General features: G+C 36.7%; 1 protein-coding gene across 1 annotated transcript in view; it reads left to right on the top strand.

Moving 5' to 3' along the window:
* Positions 1 to 18,793, top strand: part of LOC149798693 (solute carrier family 23 member 1-like) — a 70,894-nt gene that overhangs the window by 30,098 nt on the left and 22,003 nt on the right. The window contains exons 9-10 of the mRNA XM_089957533.1: positions 399 to 548; positions 986 to 1,089. Coding sequence (XP_089813659.1) covers positions 399 to 548; positions 986 to 1,089 — 254 coding nt within the window. The remainder of the gene's footprint in view (positions 1 to 398; positions 549 to 985; positions 1,090 to 18,793) is intronic.

Here is an 18,793-nt window from a genome sequence, read left to right as displayed (position 1 = left end):
TTGCATAGTCCCTTGAAGTGGTTGTCACCGCGGTAGATCTTCCCTCTCAAGGGAGATAAGTCAATTTACTGTTAGGTCTATATAAACCACATAGAATGACACTATAACAGCTTTATGTACATGGACAGGTTGTTATTTTACAACATTTAATTAAAAAAAGCATGTCGACCTTGAAAAGAAACAATTATAAAGGCAATGTACCGAACCTGCGATTTCACTGGTTACACTTTGAACTGCATCTGTAATTCTTTTAAAAATTATTTTAAAATTCTGTATGATTGTTAGCCGAATCCCTTAGGGTGCATTGACATTGACCATCAGGTTCAATCTTCAACACAAAAACTTGTGCCAGAAAAAAAAAACGCAAGGTCCATATTATAATGCAATTCTATTTGAAGGTTATTGGGGAATGCCGTCATTCAGCTCCGCCATGTTTGTTGGGATGATAGCTGGAGTTGTAACGTCAGTTATAGAAAGCATCGGGGATTATTACACATGCGCAAGACTGGCGGGAGCATTACCTCCTCCTCCATCTGCAATCAATAGAGGTCAGTCTTTATTTATTTAATTTTCCTACTCTTTTGTTAAATCTATTTTCCTTTGTGTCGCAAATGACACCGATTTATTTCCAACTCAATTGTCTAGCTAATTATAGCTTTATCCACTACACCTTTTATGGATGCTACATTTGTTGGTGATCTTGCTGTCTGTCTTCTTTACATGAATAAATCACTAATTTAGAATTAAAATTCACAAACATTAATTTAATTGACCTAATGTCAGAATTTCGTTGCTTCAGAGCATCAAGTCTTCATCATTGACAACAATCCTACGCATCTTTTCACAACTCATTTTGATGAAGATTGTATGGATTTATAAATGACAAATCAATGAAATAAGTTTGTGTGGTTCTTTCAGTGACCAATCAACAACCTCAAAGATCTCAATAATATATGGAGTATTATCAAGAGTTTGCTCCTTTTAGGTATTTTCATAGAGGGCATTGACTGTATCCTCGCAGCAGCCGTGGGAGCAGGGTTTGGAGTCACTTCATGCAGCCAGAACATAGGAGTTATCAGCCTCACAAAGGTTTGTGTTCTGTTCTACGTTACCATACGTAGTCCTATGTTCACAACAACACCCGTAGTTTTAAAATTAAATTACAGCTATAAAATCGTGGAATTTGTTCCAGCAGCAGAGAGGGTGAACCGGCTCTAATTGGTTCACTCTCCGTTTAGCAAAATAAGCCTTCTTGAAATCGCAAAAAAATCGCGATATCCAGTACAAGACAACCCTGTCAGCGAGTTGACTTACCCAGCCTATCGCTGATCGCGAAAAATCTCAGCGATCGCGTTGGTACCAGCGCCCTCGTTGCTGCTATAAATTAAATCATTATGTTATCTAGAATCCTACACAGCTAGGCTAGCTCGAGAACGACTAGAAGCAATCAAAACTTTTATTCCTGTCAGATACAAGTTCAGACAAAACCTACAGGCGCGGCAAGAAGCACAAGTTGAATTTGCTACTGGTACAAAACAGTTATTTAAATCCGTTACACAATTACTGAAAAAGTTGTAATGGGGGATATTGAGGAAAAGAAGGAGGGCATTCTTCCAGTATTAAAACGAACAGAACAAATTTTACAGGAACTTCCGGCTAAGATAGCCGCCGCACAACCTCAACCTAAAGAAGAAGAAAAAGCACCTAAAGGTGCTGCTGGTGAAGAACCAAAAAAGGGAAAAAAGGAACTGGTTTTATGGAGAAATTTACTGAAGACGGTATACAAATAATAAAAAGAATTCAACCAATGAAATCTGGTGAAGTAATCGATTTTGGTGAGTTTGGTGCTAGAAGCTATCTTTCAAGAAGAAGTTTTTTAAAATCCGAATATGTTAACGATGTTAGTCGTGATACATGGATTAATTGGGTGTTTAAAATAAATCGAAATATTGATCAGATAAACAGACGAGAAATATTTTATGCCACATATTTAGAACTATGCAAGAACAGAAACAAAAAGAACAAGAAAAGCGATAACAGAAACAAAAACGACGACAAAACACCAGAAAGATCCTTCCTATCAGCTTCCTCCTCCATTGCAACAAACGAAAACACATGAAGAACCAGAAGAAGAATTCCACGATTCGCCTGGTGCTACTGGTATTGGTTTGGGAAATAATTTTGTTTGTCCTGATAATATCCTCAATGATGTACTACGGTTAGAAGTTCTCATAGGAGGAAAACGATATGGAAATAACTCACCAGAAATAATTAATGAAGCAGCTGATATTTGTCGACGATTACTTCAAGGTGGTTTTATGGATACTAATATTTACCGAGAATTTATTGATGAGCTCGTTGATGATTATCATAGTGACTAGTTGTTAGATAAATGGTAAGTAAAATAAAATGATCATGTACAATAGACATTATAGACCCGTACAGGTCAGAGCAGTAAACTCACGATTACCAATCTATAGAGCAACTTACGGAGATGGACTTGGTGACGTTGTTTAGGGGTTATTTGCGGGGTTAGCACCAAAAGCGGGACCTCTTGCAAAACAATTATCGATGAAAGCTATTAATGTTGTTGGTGAAAAAGCTCCTGGTGCAATCGTCGATGTTGCTGGTAAGGCGTTCTCGGCAATCAAAGAAAGACTAGCACGACTAATGGGACGAAAATCACCACCAGTAAAATTACCAAGCACTGAAGATATGCCTACAGGCGTCAGTAAAATAATAAATCAAGCCGCAAATAAAAAACTAGCAGCTTGATTGATTAGGGATCTGAACAAATACAAAGAAATATTACTGCAAATTTGATAGCAGGATGTGGTCTTCGTGTCAGACGACGATAATTTAGATCACCATTTGGAAAAAAAACAATTATAATAAAATGTTCAAACGTATATCCGACACAGCATTTGACATAAATGAACCGGTCTCCAAAGATAAATCAGTAAGTGATTATCAATTTTATTCCTATGATGCAAACCAACCAAATCAACGGGGACGTATCGAACTTCAAGTTCATGATACGAGTAGATATTTCTTACCCTGTGGGAATTTATTGAAGTAGAAGGTGAACTTGTAAAGGCGGATAATTCTGCATACGATGCCAATTCACGAGTTGGTTTTGTAAATAATGGGATTATGGCCTTGTTTGATAGCGCCAAATACATGATTGATAGAAGAAATATCGAATCGATTCAGAAGGATGTCGATGTTGCTACAACAGTAATTGGTCTAGCAAGATATTCTAATGATTACACAAGATCAGCTGGTCCATCAGTGATGTTTGCTAAGGATATTACCAACTACGCTGATCATATTCAAAATATTAGGTTACAAATACCACGAGATACTGCAGCTGATCCACAACCAGCTCACCCTGGATACGAAGATAGACCAGCTGGTGCATTTGATATTATAAAAGGTATTAATGGAAATTATAACTTGGGATTTTCAACACGCCGAACAATGTTGTCAGAAAATAGAACAAGTTTTTCATGTGCGATTCCACTGTCTCACATGTTCGGATTTTGCAGAGATGTTAGAAAAGTTATCTTTGAAACTAGACACACAGTTGTACTCGTAAGAAAAGGTGATGACAATGATGCGATCTGGCGAGGGGCTGGTGTTGCTGATGCTGGTAAAGTAAATATAACAAAACTCACTGTGGATGCCAATATCAACTCCATCATTCACAGAAGAACAAACATTATTGTCTTCTATGGATCAAGGTGGTAAATCATTGCTATCGTGGTTTACAGTAACCACAGACACCGTCCAACGTTCTGTCAAAGATATATTTACTTGGCATATAGCATCACAACAAGGTGTTTCGGCAACACGACATATTTTTGTTGCGCTGCAAAATAAAAATAGGTTGAATAGTCAGGAACGTTCACATATGATATTTGACCAATTTGACGTTACTGAGGTTTCGTTGAGAATAAACGGACAAGAACCATCCGAAGATATATCATTAAAATTCGCACATAATCATGTGGCACGCGCATATCATCGTTTACTGACATTCCTGGCGCGTAATCTAAATATAGATACTGGTTTGCAAATATCACAGTTAGATTTTACAAATCTGTATCCAATGTATTACTTTCCGCTGGAGCATCTTGATTTATCCGAACAATCTGTCGTTGATATACATTTTCGAGCTCGTGTTGGTGACCGGCCGGCTGGTGCCGACGCTGGTTATAGAGCAATCGCGGTCATACTCAGTGACAAAACAATGGCACTTGAAGGTGGTAGTGGTCGAATGAGAGTTGTTGATGTACCAGTAGAAAACATGTAGACAATTAGATTAATCGCTTTAATTATAAGAATGTCATATGAAAAAATTACAATCAAAAAACGCGAGCGCAACTGGGGAAAAAATAACATTACGGCGGGATCAAATTGCTAATGGTGGCCCAAACAAGCTATCGTTGACTAAAACTCAACTAAAACATTTCAATAAAGCGCAGCAAGCAAAAACCGGAGTTCAACTTGATTTCGCTCCAAAAGCCATCAGCGACATGATTAAAACCGGTGGTATATTTCCACTTCTCGCAGCAATGCCAACATTAATTGCTGCTGCTGCCCCAGCTGTTGCAAAAGCAGCCGCATTAGGTGCTGTTAGAACCGCTGCTGGAATGACATTACAGAAAGCAACTGGAAAAGGATATTAAAAAAGGAGCGGGTCTAAGACTACCAGGAACTCCACCCTCATGGTACGGAAAGGGTCTAAGACTACCAGGAACTCCACCCTCATGGTACCCCAAACGCCGCGGAGAAAAGACAACGCGTCTCAAGCCAATGTCAAATTTTGATTTAATCGATGCCGCTAAACAATTAAATATAAAATATTTTAGAGGTGTTTTTATGCGAGATCAGTTACCGAGCCAACCGAATGCCAGCGAAACTGGAATTATTAATCTTGATAACAGCGATGGTCCAGAAACTCATTGGGTTGCTTACGCGACTGATCCACGTGGAATTGTTTATTTCGATTCGTACGGGTTAGCACCTCCAGTTGAATTTCTAAAATACGAACATGGAGTACAACGCACTCTCACTCCCACGAAAATTCCAGTTTGGTACTCAACGCTACCAACACAAACACTAACTGATCCTCCGATATGTGGCCGTGAAGTAATTAATGTCCTTGACGCGTTATCAAAATCAACCAAACCACCTCACAAAGTCGTGCACGAGTATACCGCAGCAAGATTTATCATTATAAACATTCCCTAAAGAATAATGGTTGATATTTACGGAAGATCTCTCAGCACGAGTAAAAGTAAAAACTCGACGATGTAGATTTATCAAAATATGCGACTAAAGATGACGTCGACAATCTTTTAAACCTATCTGGGATAGACCCAGATGAGGTTGTTATTTTTCAAGACAGATATGGCAAGATAAAAACAGGTAATATCAAATGGAAAGACATAGTTTGTCGAGTACTCGGTGCTGTCACGGATAACATCCCTGTGTTTACTGAGAGCGGAAAAATCAGAGACTCAAATATATTGTTTATAACCATCAGAGATGAAATCATACAGAGAGTTGCTAATCGTTTAAAAAATACCAGTGACACAATGACGGGTGAACTCAACATGAACGGAAATAAAATAGTGGTGTCAAGAGATCCAACATCCGACGAAGATGCCGCAACAAAAAAAATATGTTAACGTTAACTACAGCAACGTTGATGGTAAATTATCTACATTGCGGGCCGAGTATGATGTTCACGTCAGCATATTTACAAATCTCAGTAGAAACTTTAGAAAAATTGATGAAACCGCAGAGGAATTTTTTGGTACACCGCGCACCGTTGACACAAAATTCTCTGATATCAAAACTAACATTAACACGATCAAAAAAACACTCGAAGATGTCGTAAGTGCGATTCCTGAGATTGTTAACAAAATTAATCTGATTAAAATCCCACCCGGAGTAACTCCCGGGCATGTTAAGAACATAGTATACACGGTATCATCTGGATTCGCAACATGGTCAAAACAAAATAATGCTATCAAACATGCCACAACAGTTATTGGTGTGTATAGGCTGTCTGTGTTCAGTGCTGCAAAATTTGAGATATTTACAACGTATCCATGGCGGCATTCCACCGATAAGTTTTCTGGAGTTGTGTCTATCATATTAAATAGCAGAACCGAAGAAACATTTATGCTGGAAGCAGCTGATAAGAAATTTACCGCAACATCTTACTGGTAGTGTCTAGAATTTTCAGCTGAGACATCTCAGTTGGTTACTGCGTAAAATAATAATGTGACTGACAGCGTCAACAACAACGTTAGATGCACAACAATATAGATACGATCAAATACGCGAATGGCAATCAGAGTTAAAAAATATCATCAACGAGTATACGTTGAAAGTAAAAAAATATCGGCGACCATGTAATCATGCTGGATGCGATAGTTTATTCAGTATCCGCGGTAGTTGCGTCCACCGGAGTACTAATGGCAGCGTTAACGACAGTAACAACTGCAATCGTGGTAACAATATGCGTTTCATCATCGACTGCAATCGCAGGTGTTTTTAATATTATCGCGAAAAAGATATCCACGTGCGCGAGCACAAAATACCACGACGCGGTTGCGCGATTAAACACAGCCATGGGCGCATATTCTAAATTATCGTCGCTGATATCATCAAGCATCGACGATACAACCATATCAGATTCCAAATTCGCGTTAATGGTTAACACATACAATGAAGTCTTCCATTTGAAAGAAGAAAAAATAATGACAGAACTACTTCAGCAGATAGCCACAAATACAAGTCCGGTGAAAACCACGATGATAACAATAAGCTCAACCAAGCCTGAATTCAGTATTAATTTTCCAACTGCGATTCCGGTAAGCGAGATCGCGCTAGCACAGTTGCGAGTATACCACAGCTGGCCAAATATCAGATCAAAATCATTTGGTGGATTACCAGCAAATAATTCGTTTGTGTTTGCAAATAAAAACCGACCAGATGGGTACACCCGACTGGAACGTTATTGGAATACCAACCGGGTGCTATCAAATCGAAGAAATCAATGAGGAATTACAACGTCGAATAAAAAATATCACAGTAAAAGAATCCAAAATAGCAATAACAGCTCACGAACCAACGCTGTCATCTCATATCAAGATAAACTCTCCCGACCACGCCGTGGATATATATCAGAGTTCGATCAGAACAGTGTTGGGATGGCCTGAAATTCCACCACCTGAGAAACCGATACCACCTGAACCAGAAAAGTCTGATTATACAACGGACAAACAATCATACCACGATGTTACCCCGCCATACAAACAACATTTACTTAACATAAAATATGCAACTTTGGGTAGTCATTGTGGTTTATACGGTAAGGACTTTATTCGGTGTTTTTTTTATTTATGAACAAATTCCAAGAGGAGGAACTAAATCTGTTATTGTTGACCTAAGTCGAATTATTGAATATTTTAAAATCATTAATCAAGAACATAAAACACAACTACAGCGACTACAGCAAAGTTTCCAAGAACATCTTTTTGATATAACAAGCTCACGCAGCGAAATAAAAAAAGCAAATAGAAATATTAAATCGGCTTGTATCCGACATGGAATATTTTCACCAGCGAGTAATTCAGGCAACAGTTAATTACAGTAACGATATAAATAGATATAAACAACAATTTTTAACTGCATATTCGATAACAGAAGCGTCGCTGCCAGATTTTAAATTTCCTGGGTATAACGCAGTCGAGTTAAGAAAATCCGTCAACAATATCATCGATGAGTTCTTTCCTGATATACTTACACGGTACAAAGAAACACTACCACCGGCAACTATTCTCCGATACAATAATGATCCACAAGGGCAAGGACGACATGTATCCCCGTAAATCTTAAATATAACTCCGACGGTCGCGGTCAATCTTGTGTGTGATGTAATTGATGGGAGCTACAGCACGGACACAACAATATCAAATCAAGCGCAGCAAGGATTTATTCTGTATTGGTTCACACCGAAAGAACTACCCGGATTTTCGATTGTACAAGAACCGATCAATCCGGTCTATCTACGATGTCATAATCGTCTGTTATCAAGAATAAATTTCAAACTAACTGACCAGTCCGGCCACTTGCTGGATTTAAGAAATAAGACTGCAAATATAAAATTATATGTAAAATGGTAAAAATCTACGATTTTCAGAAATTTTCAATCGCAAAGATTTTCAATCTTCAAATCTACGATTTTCAAAACAAAAAAAAACAACACAAAATATAATTCTCCATTCTCCTCTTGATAAAATCAAGGATAAAGTCAACAAGCGGATTGACAAATACTCTTTAGATTTCACAAGAAATTTGTTTTCAGACTGATTTGTTAATTCGGAAAGTAATAAGGTAGTCAAAATCATGGTAAATCGTCGGATTTAAAAAAATATATAATTTTTATTGTTTTTACTGACAATAGCACCAAAAAATAATTCTCCGTCCTTGTCCTTGTATCAGCGAGGTGGACTGACATACTACTTTCACTTTTATTTCCATGAAGGCGTCTAACTATCATTTTCAGTACTTGAAATAATTTTTCTTAGTTGCCTCACAGGAGTATTAATTGTCTTTTTTTGCCTCAAATTCACGAGATAATTTTGATCTAATTTTTTCGATTGCACGAGAGAGACTGACAAATTCTTTTACCCGCGTTTCTTCTATTGTAGCTAGTGACTGACACATTGCTGTCTGAATCGTCTTTACGAATCGATATTCAGACGGCAGAGTATATGCTCCATATTCTTTTTATCAAAATGAGAAATAATAATATCATTGATATTTTCGTAATTCATTATATTATATATTTAAAAGAAAATAAAAATATTTTAGACCAAAAACAAACACTGGCCTGTGTGTCTTTCATAGGATTCCTTTTTCTTGAGACTTTTGTCTTTTCTATAAACCTTTCTTATGGTCTTCTCGGACCCTATGACCGTCTCTTTTGGCCAACATTCTTTCTGAATGTTTTTTTTTTTTTTGTGTGGTACCCATGTGATTTAGAGCTTATATATCCACGCTACTGTTTATTTTGGAAGCGTCACAAACATACCTCCAGCGAAACGAAATGTTAGAATATTCAGAAGGTTGTCTGTGCATTTCAGTTCATGTACACCCCCCAGATCAAACCCCGGTTTGATGGGGGGGGGGTGTACGTGAACTGAAATGCACAGACAACCTTCTGAATATTCTAACATTTCGTTTCACTGGAGGTATGTTTGTGACGCTCCCAAAATAATTTGGTTTTGGTAGTGCAAAACGCACTCACAACGTGTTTGACGTGATGCGAGAGATGTACATGAACGTTTTTTGGGCTGCTGGCGCTCCACTATATAGAAAAATCCTATTACCGGTACCGTCGACAATATGCCCGTTACGAGATTCGAACCCCTTACTACCAGAACGAGAATCAGCCACTCTACCACTGCGCCATGGTTCCAATCTACTGGTATATAATTCAAAAATTATTATATAGTTAACCGTCAACGGATTATAGAGTTAACAGGTAACATTTCTCAGTTGGATTACAAAATACAACTGAATTTTAGTTAACATAAAAATTATTATTCCTTTTTTCGGGGGGGGGGGGTAGCAGACAGATGCCCTCCCATTTCCCAAAAAATAAAAAGGTATTTTATGTTTTTGTGTTTCCCCCTCAGATATGGAGTATGTTTTATTTAAAATAGAATTTTATATCAAAAATATAGTCTTAGAATTTTTGATGGGGTATTTATGTTTCCTTAGTGTTATCTAGAAAGTTGTTCGTCCGAGCCTGGGTTTTTTCACCTTGCTCGAAGTTCCTTCCCTTGTATTTTTTTGTGACCTTTGCTAGAGGTCGCCTAGGTCTCAGTGCACGCAATAGTTAGTGGTGCTATATTGTGTGTATGCTATTATATATATATATATATATATATATATATATATATATATATATATATATATATATATATATATATATATATATATATATATATATATATATATATATATATATATGTTTGAGACAGCACTTTTAGTTCCAGTGTTCTTTTTCCCAGTTGTATTTCTGTTCTACTAATTTGGATTTAGGATCCGATGTATTCTATTAAGTTATATTCGATTAAATAGTTTTGGTTTTTTAATTGTGACGATGGAACGGTTTACAATTGTTTTTTGGTTTTTTTTGGGTAAAAAATTTCCTATTGTTTTAATCGAGTGCTCATATGTGTCGTTCCTCGTGGTAGTTCTAGGAGTATCAATAGGCAGGTTACGCTCGATTCAAGGTCCACACTTCTTTATTTTCATTGTTTTTCTCCTGAGTCGAGTTAGGCCTCCTTTTATTAATTTATCTAAATATTGTATTAGAAAGAATCCAAAATTGTTTATTTTCCACATGTGGGTTGGTAAAACCGTGCAGTACGGGAGCTGTATGATTTTAAGATAGATAAAGAGTCAGTACAATATTAAACTATGAATTAGCCCCTGTTTGTGTTTTATGTCTGTGTTTGGTCTGTTTATGTTCTACATGGAGTATTTTTTCAAAACTCTTTCATGGGCCTGTCCACTTCGCGTAGCGCCATGTGACTTAGCCCCATGATGTCATAGTCTTTACTTTCCCAATGTAGGTTCCCTGTATGTATGTATATTTTGTCTATAAGTGTTCTAAGTTAGGTAAGAATTGTATTTTTTTAAAAATATATACACACATATATACATATACATACATATACACATACATATACACACACACACACACACATATATATATATATATATATATATATATAGAGAGAGAGAGAGAGAGAGAGAGAGAGAGAGAGGGAGGGAGGGAGAGAAAGAGAAAGAGAGAAAAAATAAAAAAATTAAAAAAAATAAAATATATTAATAATCCCTCTTTTTCCCCCTTATACTTCTCTTTACTTCTTTATCACAATTATTTGCCCACAGGCCATCATGGTGTCTCCTATGTACTCTGTAAATTCTGTATTAATTTTTTTTTTTATTGAAGTCTCCATCCATGTATAATATAATTGCATTTTGAAATCTCCCCCCCCCCTTTGTTTATTTCTTCTATCAATTTCAATCTACATGTTTTCCTGCTCTCGCACAGTATCAATGTGTGTAGTTTACTAAAAGGGGCTTTTTATACACAGTGGACATTTTGGCGGTACTTTGACCATGTGCCGTCTGACTGCTATCTCTCATGTCAACCATGGATTGTGCATGTATTTGAAGCAGAGGCTTTGTATTTTTAGGGAGCGTGATTTGGTCCAGTGCCCCCATGCTCTTTTCCAGTTAATCTCTATGTTCTCCTGTTCTACTTTACTTTTAGGGTCTTTTTTTGTTATTTCCTCTCTAATGTATCTATATGTTAGTTTTTCCTCCTGGTGCCATAAACTTTATATCCCTATATTTGGTTAGTATTTCTTTGATATGTCTAAATTGTCTTGGTATTTCTAGTTTTTTTTACAAGTTTATTATTTTATAAATGTCCCCGCTATTTCTCATTGTGAACCCAAACCACTAGATGTATATTCCCTCCCACGGTGATGTTAGTATTGTTTTAATCTTTTTAAATCTATTTATAATACTTGCAGTCTTTATCCAAAAGGGGTTGGGGAGTGCTAGTCCCCCCTCTCTTGTGCTCTATATAAAGTTTCCCTCTGACGTAGTGGGTCTTAAAATCCCATATGTAGTTAATAATCTCCTTATCTAATTTTTCTAAATTTTTGTTTTCTATGTCAGTAGACTTGGTAATAAAATTTATATTCGCGTACTTGTACGTTTTTGCCACTTGGTCCCGTTCCATTACACATAATGACGTAAGTGCCCAGGTGTTCACATTCGTTTCCATTTTCTGTTTGATATTTTTATCGTTTTCTTGTTCTTCTTTTATCCCAAAATAAATGCCCAATGCTTTCACTCTTTCTTTAATTAGGTGTGGTGGTAATCCTGAGTGATTTCCTCTCCAGTTCCTTATTTTCAGTATTTCAGTTTTTTCATGATTTATTTTTGACCCAGAGGCTTTGCCAAATTTTTCAAATTCCTTCTCTAGGTGTTTAAAGGAATTTTGGTCTTTAATAAAGTTCGTACAATCGTCTGCATGCTGTAGCATTTTTATTTCGACTTTTCTATTTGGAACTTTAATACCTTCAATCTTCCTATTTAGTCTTATTCTTATACTTAGAATTTCATTTGCTATTACGTATGATAGCATAGATAGTGAGCAGCCTTGCCTTACTAATCTTTTAATTTCAAATTTTCCCGTGTTAGCTCCGTTTACCTGTACGCCTGCAATTACTGTGTTGTACAGTATTTTGGTCCATTTTAGGAAGTTGTTTCCAAAACCAAACTTTTCCAGTACTTTTTGTATATAGTTGTGTTCTAATCTGTCAAATGCTTTTTCCTGGTCAAAAAGTACCATAGCACCTTTCAGACCACATTCTTGTATATAATCTATTATTGTTTTTATGCTGAGTATATTATTCTGTATATCCCTTCCTTTACCCACGCATGTTTGATTTGCATTAACTATTTTTTCCATTCCTTGTTTCATTATCTCCACTAATATTTTACTTATAATTTTATAATCAGTATTTAGGAGGGAGATGGGTCTCCAATTTTCTAAGTCTTCTCTATCACCCTTCTCCTTATATATTAGAGTTATTATTCCCTCCCTCATTGTTTTTGTCATTGTGTCATTCCTCAAGAAAATGTTATTATATAACCATTCTAGGATGATCGACAACTCACCACTGAACTTTATATAGAAGTCCGTGGTGAGTCCATCTCCACCTGGGGATTTTCCTTTTGTTTGCTTGTTTATGCTGTTTATTACTTCCTCTGTCGAGATGAAATCATCACATAAGGTTTTATGTCCTGTGAGATCATCTCACATTATGTCCCTTTTAATTATTCCTCAATCGTTGTATTATCTATTTCCTGTGATGTATATAAATCTCTGTAAAATGTTTCAATATATTCTAGGATTACCTTCTTTTCTCTAGTTTCTGTATTATCTCTAATTTTCTGTTTTTCTATACTCCCCCGCCTCTTCTTAGTTCTTCCCTTTTATATAGCCCTTCCCCTTTTTTATATATCTTTGTGAATTTCCCAGCTCTTATCTCTCTTCCCCTTTTTTCTTCCTCTATTAGTTTATTTAATCTATCATTTAGTAATTTGTCCTTTTTTCCCCCTGTCCCTTTATCAAATTGTATTTTTATCTCGTTTTTGTCTATTCTGTTTTTCCCTTCTTATCTTGGAAAATCTTATCGCTTTTTTTGAAAATTCTCTTTTAATTTATCTCATTCTGTGATTATGTCTATGTTCATGTTGTCTATGAAATTTTTAATATCAGTTTTGATTTCTGCTATAAATTCAGGTTCTTCAAAAATTTGATTATTCATTTTCCATTTCCCTTTCCCCCATTTGTATTTTTCCTTTAATTGTATTTCTAAATATATAAGTTTATGGTCTGACAATTTTATGTTTGAAATCCCTGTAAGTTTATAGATATCATTTTGTATATTTGTACCGTAGAATTTTTATAATCTGCTACCTTTTTTATTTTATAGTCATATGTAAACTCTCTTCTTATCATGTTTAGACGCCTATATATATGTCAATTTATGGTTTTTCAAAAACCATTCCATTTCTTTTTAAAACTTAAATCATCAGTAGTTAATTCCCCACCCCTATCTATATTTTCTCCCACCCAATTAAAGTCCCCTCCTAGAATAAAGTTATCCATTGTATATTTTTCAATGTATTTGGTTATGTTTTCCATGAATTGTTATTTTTTATACTTATTTGCTGGTACATATATATTCATAAAATGGGTATCTTCTATCACAATAAGTAAAAGTCTCCCGCTAAAAAAATCTCTCTCAGTTCTCCTTTTCCAATTTACTCCCTTTTTATGTTTAAAAGTTGCTACTCCCCTCCCCCCTTAAATCATTCGCTTTAAAATCATTTAAAACCACTATACCATCTAATTTCTCTTCACATAGAGTTATCAGGTCTTTGGTAGATTTGTTATGGGTCTCTTGCATAAAAATTAAGTCATATTTAGTTTCGCTAAATAATTTAGTTAGTTTTTCTTTGTTTATTCCATTTACAATAACAGAGGCTATACAGAAGTTGATTTAGTTAATTTTTCATAACCTTTAGGGGGCACTGGATCTACTTTCTGTCGGAGTTTCTTCGTCAGTCGTGATATTTTCAGTTCTGTTTGTTGTGTTTTCTGTTTCTATTTCCGTTTCCATGTCCGTCGTTTGTCTGGTGTCACTCTCGTATTCCGTATCTGTCTCGTGTTCCGTACTTGTCTCCCCCCTCGTCTTCACTCTCCTCTTTACTGTCATTTGTCGTTTCATGTTCACTTTCTGTCTCAGTGTCCCTTTCTTGATTTTGTCTTAGTTTTTTCATTGTCCTGATCTTTGCTTCATTTTTGTTATGTGCCGTCTGTGGGGTGTCGGTTTCCGTCTCATTTATGACACTACCCTGTGATGAGCTTGATAAAGCCTTCCTTTTTGTGTTTTTCCTTGGGCATGGGCGTGGAGGTTAACGGTTGTAGCCCTAACATATCTAAGGTTCTCCATTCTATCTCTCCTACCCCCTCTTCTAAATTCTTCTCTTCTTCTTGTAATGAATAAAACCTGTTTGTTAAAATAATATGTCCCTGTTTGAACGGTGTTGGAAATTTGCCCGTTTTGTTAGGACTCAGTATATTTTCCCATTCAGGGGTAATTTGCGAGTTGTCTTTCCTGATTTCTGTTATGTCTAGGTTTGTTAATGTAGTCCTGTCTTTTGATTCCACTCTCTCTTTCTCTTCTCCCATTTCATTGTTTTCATCTGCTCTTTCACTGTCTTTCCTAATTTCTTCAATACGTTTTCCTATTTGTGTTTGTATGTCTTTTATGACTTGATTTTGTGGGTTAATTGCCGCTATGCTGGCATAAGTCGACGTTACAGGCGGGTTTGTGCACTCTTTTGGGCTGTGTCCTGTTTTACCACATTTTGGGCATGTCCTATCCCATTCACTTCTCCGGTACCAGCTCTTTAGCCTGAATCCCAAGACATAGAAGAATGTCGCAACCTTTTTGGCATCCTCTTTGGCCACTGAAACAATCCTAACTCCAGATTTTATTCCCCCAAATCCCCATATTGTAACCATTTTGGAATACTTGATTTTGGTTTTAAGTTTCCCTTCTATTTTTGTGACAAGTTCGCATGTGTCTATTTCTAGAGGAAGGCCAGATACAAAAACCTCTACCGTTTTGGCCTCTATCTCTCTAGCAAATGGCTGCGCTGTTTTTATCATCGCTTGTTGTCCTTGCACTTCGACTGTCTGTGTTTCCAAGAAAGGTTTGTCTAGCTGTTTTGGATACAATATATGTTTATTGAAGCCAGCATTTTGTAGCCCATCGATTTTTCCCAGATCTAATCCAGCCGCATTTAGAGCTGTAAGTATTTCCGACTGTCTCGGTGCAACAATGTCGCTTCCGAAGTCTAAGATCTGACAACCCGGGGGTGGAAAGCTAAGAGTATACGTTCTTCTACACTCGTCTGAAAGTATGTACTCATCTTGGATCTAGCTGGTTGCGTATGCACACCATCAGTCTCAGTTGGCATTTCCTGATACATTTTGTTGATTATTTGAGCATTGGTCACCTATTATATGTATTGAAGTGAGGTCTCACACAAATATTTAAATAAGGTGCAACAAAATTCGCCAAATACTAAATAAAAATGGCGGTTAACTGTGTCAATTATACAGTGAGTTGTACTCAACCACTCACTAGCTACTCAGAAAAGGATTAATTCTAAGAGGGTAAACAACCCTATAATACAAGGTATGAAACAAAATGTAGTGCTTCCCTATACAAACACTACTTAAACTAGTATGCTATCTGTCAATGATTGTTATATTCTTGTAATTATTTGCTCTTCGATGTAAGATTCATACATGCTCCTTTCTCCACCGTTGCACTAATTGTACCATCACGAGATGCTTCATAATTTTTAATGGTGGGATGTTGAACAAATTCTTTTTGCTCCATTTATATGTAATGTGTTTGTCTAAATTATGATTTATCTTTAAATCTTGCTATAAATTATTCAGGAGTTCTTATAAGTTTGTCCTTGACCGAGTCAAGGTTGTTATTTTTCTTGTCATAATAACGTTTTAACTCTCTATACCGTTTACCACAACTTCTCGCGCACAGCTGTGTTTTACCTCTAACTCCGACACCACATCTTAAACACGGTTGTGGACCAAGACTGCCTTTCCTCACACTTTGCGAATACTGTCCGCAGAATACATTTACACATGATTTGCCACATGGAGTTGAAGATCCTACCATAAGCCATGTACACTGATTCATTATATATAATATTTTTTATTTAAATACTTGTCTGAAATATAGCATGGATGAGTTTGATAGGTTATCCAGAATCAAGCCCTGGAAAACGTCTAGATTCGATCTTGACAGACTAACCACTGACTCGCGGAGGCGAGCTCTGACTGATCTGATTGATATTATCAGGGATGCTAAAAAAAGAATTTCATGATGATGGTGCATCTCGCACGTGGTCTACATTTAAAATTATACGCAACACCAAAGCTGTCGACAAAGGTGTCGACAAAGTCATCGACAAAGGTGTCAATGACGTCATTGATGCTACAATGAACGATACACAAGCGAAAACGATTATTGATTACCTTCATCAAAGTGATCAGAAATATTTTTTCAGAATAAAGTTTATTGTGCTAGCAGAAGATTCCGATAATTGGATTATCCGTGACAAACGTGACCCTGTCCTTGCTGGTGGAAAACCCGTTTTGTTAAGTAACAATTCCAAGCCAGGAACACTGAGTGGTTTTGACAGACCATATTTTGCTCGAGCGTATCCTGTGACCGCGGTTGTTTATGGAATTTATCAGCTAAATGATAAATCCAACATCGATGATCTTGCACCAATGAGATTTTCAAGGTTGAATTGTGTAGCCGAACGAGTAATGGAATATTTTACAAATGCGAAGCGTGGAAATGATTTGACTGATCAGCGACGTGAAAAAATAACCAAATGGGCTGAATCGGTTAAGGATACCAGAGCTACAATAAATAATGTTGCCGAGTTATCAAGTAAATTAAAATTTCCAATGGTAGAAAACGTTAACCGGATAAGTTTTATATGAATCAGCGAATAAGTCGATGGGAACACCAATTTAAATTATTGATCACAATGCGCACGCGTGGACTAGCGCAGTCACAATATTTCCACGAGACCGAACTGAAAGATTTTGCTAGTCGGAAAATATGATTGATTCTATCCACGCGTTAAGTAAAAAGATCCTGTGTCAGTGTGGTTATTTTCAAGTTCTGATGAAGGATATGATCAATTTGTACGACCTAACGGTGATTTATATCGTCGGGAATCTCTTCATGGCGCGATGAGAAAACTCGCGGAAAGATTCTCAATGGAAAACATTAACTTGCTGAGTAATTGTTTAACAGTTCCGTCAGTTGCGGCTCATTTTGCCCGAGAAAAGAATTCGTGCAAACCAACACGAACTCGATTTCTCGAGGATGTTCAAGCTAGTTGTGTCGAATACGGACATGGCGGTTTGTGTAATACTAGGTATGATCGCAACGACATGATATCCGTAGATATGATTGCGTGTTATCCGGGGAGTTTTTTAGGGATGGGAGAGTGTTCTGGATATTTTAAAAGATTTGGACATCCCACGCACGAGATGACAAGAGTGGCAATTAATGGACCACTACCCGATTTTGATCTGACAGGATTCGCTCATGTGTTGTCTTTCGAATTCGCTAAGGATCTTCATCCGTGATGTTATGTTTGGTTTGGTAGACACTTCTCGGAAAAACGCTGGGCGCCAATAGTGTTATTACGATATATGCTCGACAGTAGTGTATTAATATCACTGACGGTCAGCGAGGCAATTATATCGTATCGGACGCAGACTGAAGTTTGGTTACCAACGCCGGAGCGTATCAGTGTAGATGAGGTCATCGAAGAATATAAGCAGAAATGTCCAAATACTCCTATTGATGTCATCGTTGATGATGCTCCTAATATTCTCAAGATTAAACTCAGCAACAGTGAAAAAACAGCAAAGGATCTCGGTAGTAAAATAATCGGTGAATTTACTCAGGGTGGTGCATATGATCATCAACGGCATTGTGCAAGATTGATTATGGATCCCGCCGAATATGAATTCGTGGTCGCTGATGCAGCAGCGAAAAATATATTTTGTAATCGGGAAGACGCTTACTTATCTGACGGAACACGGTTGGGTACAATTGTTAGTTTTATCAGTGGAGAATCTCCTCAGTATACTCATTTAAGATCTTCAATGCTCGCTTATGTGTCTATAAACCTGTTATCGATGATAAATAAATTTCCTCGCACCGCAGCCAGAGTTGCCACGGATTCATTTTATATCGATAAAAAATATTTAGAATTACTGGCTCGTTTTACAACCACTGATGCATCATGGAGCTAAAAATAGAAAATTTACGTGATTATTGCAAATCTGCAGATGTTTCGGTTAAAGATAATTATTATAAAAATAATCAGATATCAGAATTATCGTCGGAACCATCCGTATGTGATCCAGTATCCAGACACAAAACCGTTTATTTAAGCGGACCGGGATGTTCTGGTATGACAACTCGAGTTATTGTATTATATCGATGGAAACACGATGACATAATTGTGCTAACAC

This window comes from Sinohyriopsis cumingii, chromosome 5, assembly GCF_028554795.1.
Source record: "Sinohyriopsis cumingii isolate HCF-2022 chromosome 5, ASM2855479v2, whole genome shotgun sequence".
In the NCBI taxonomy this organism is placed as follows: domain Eukaryota; kingdom Metazoa; phylum Mollusca; class Bivalvia; order Unionida; family Unionidae; genus Sinohyriopsis; species Sinohyriopsis cumingii.
This window is presented reverse-complemented; position numbering and strand designations above follow the sequence as displayed.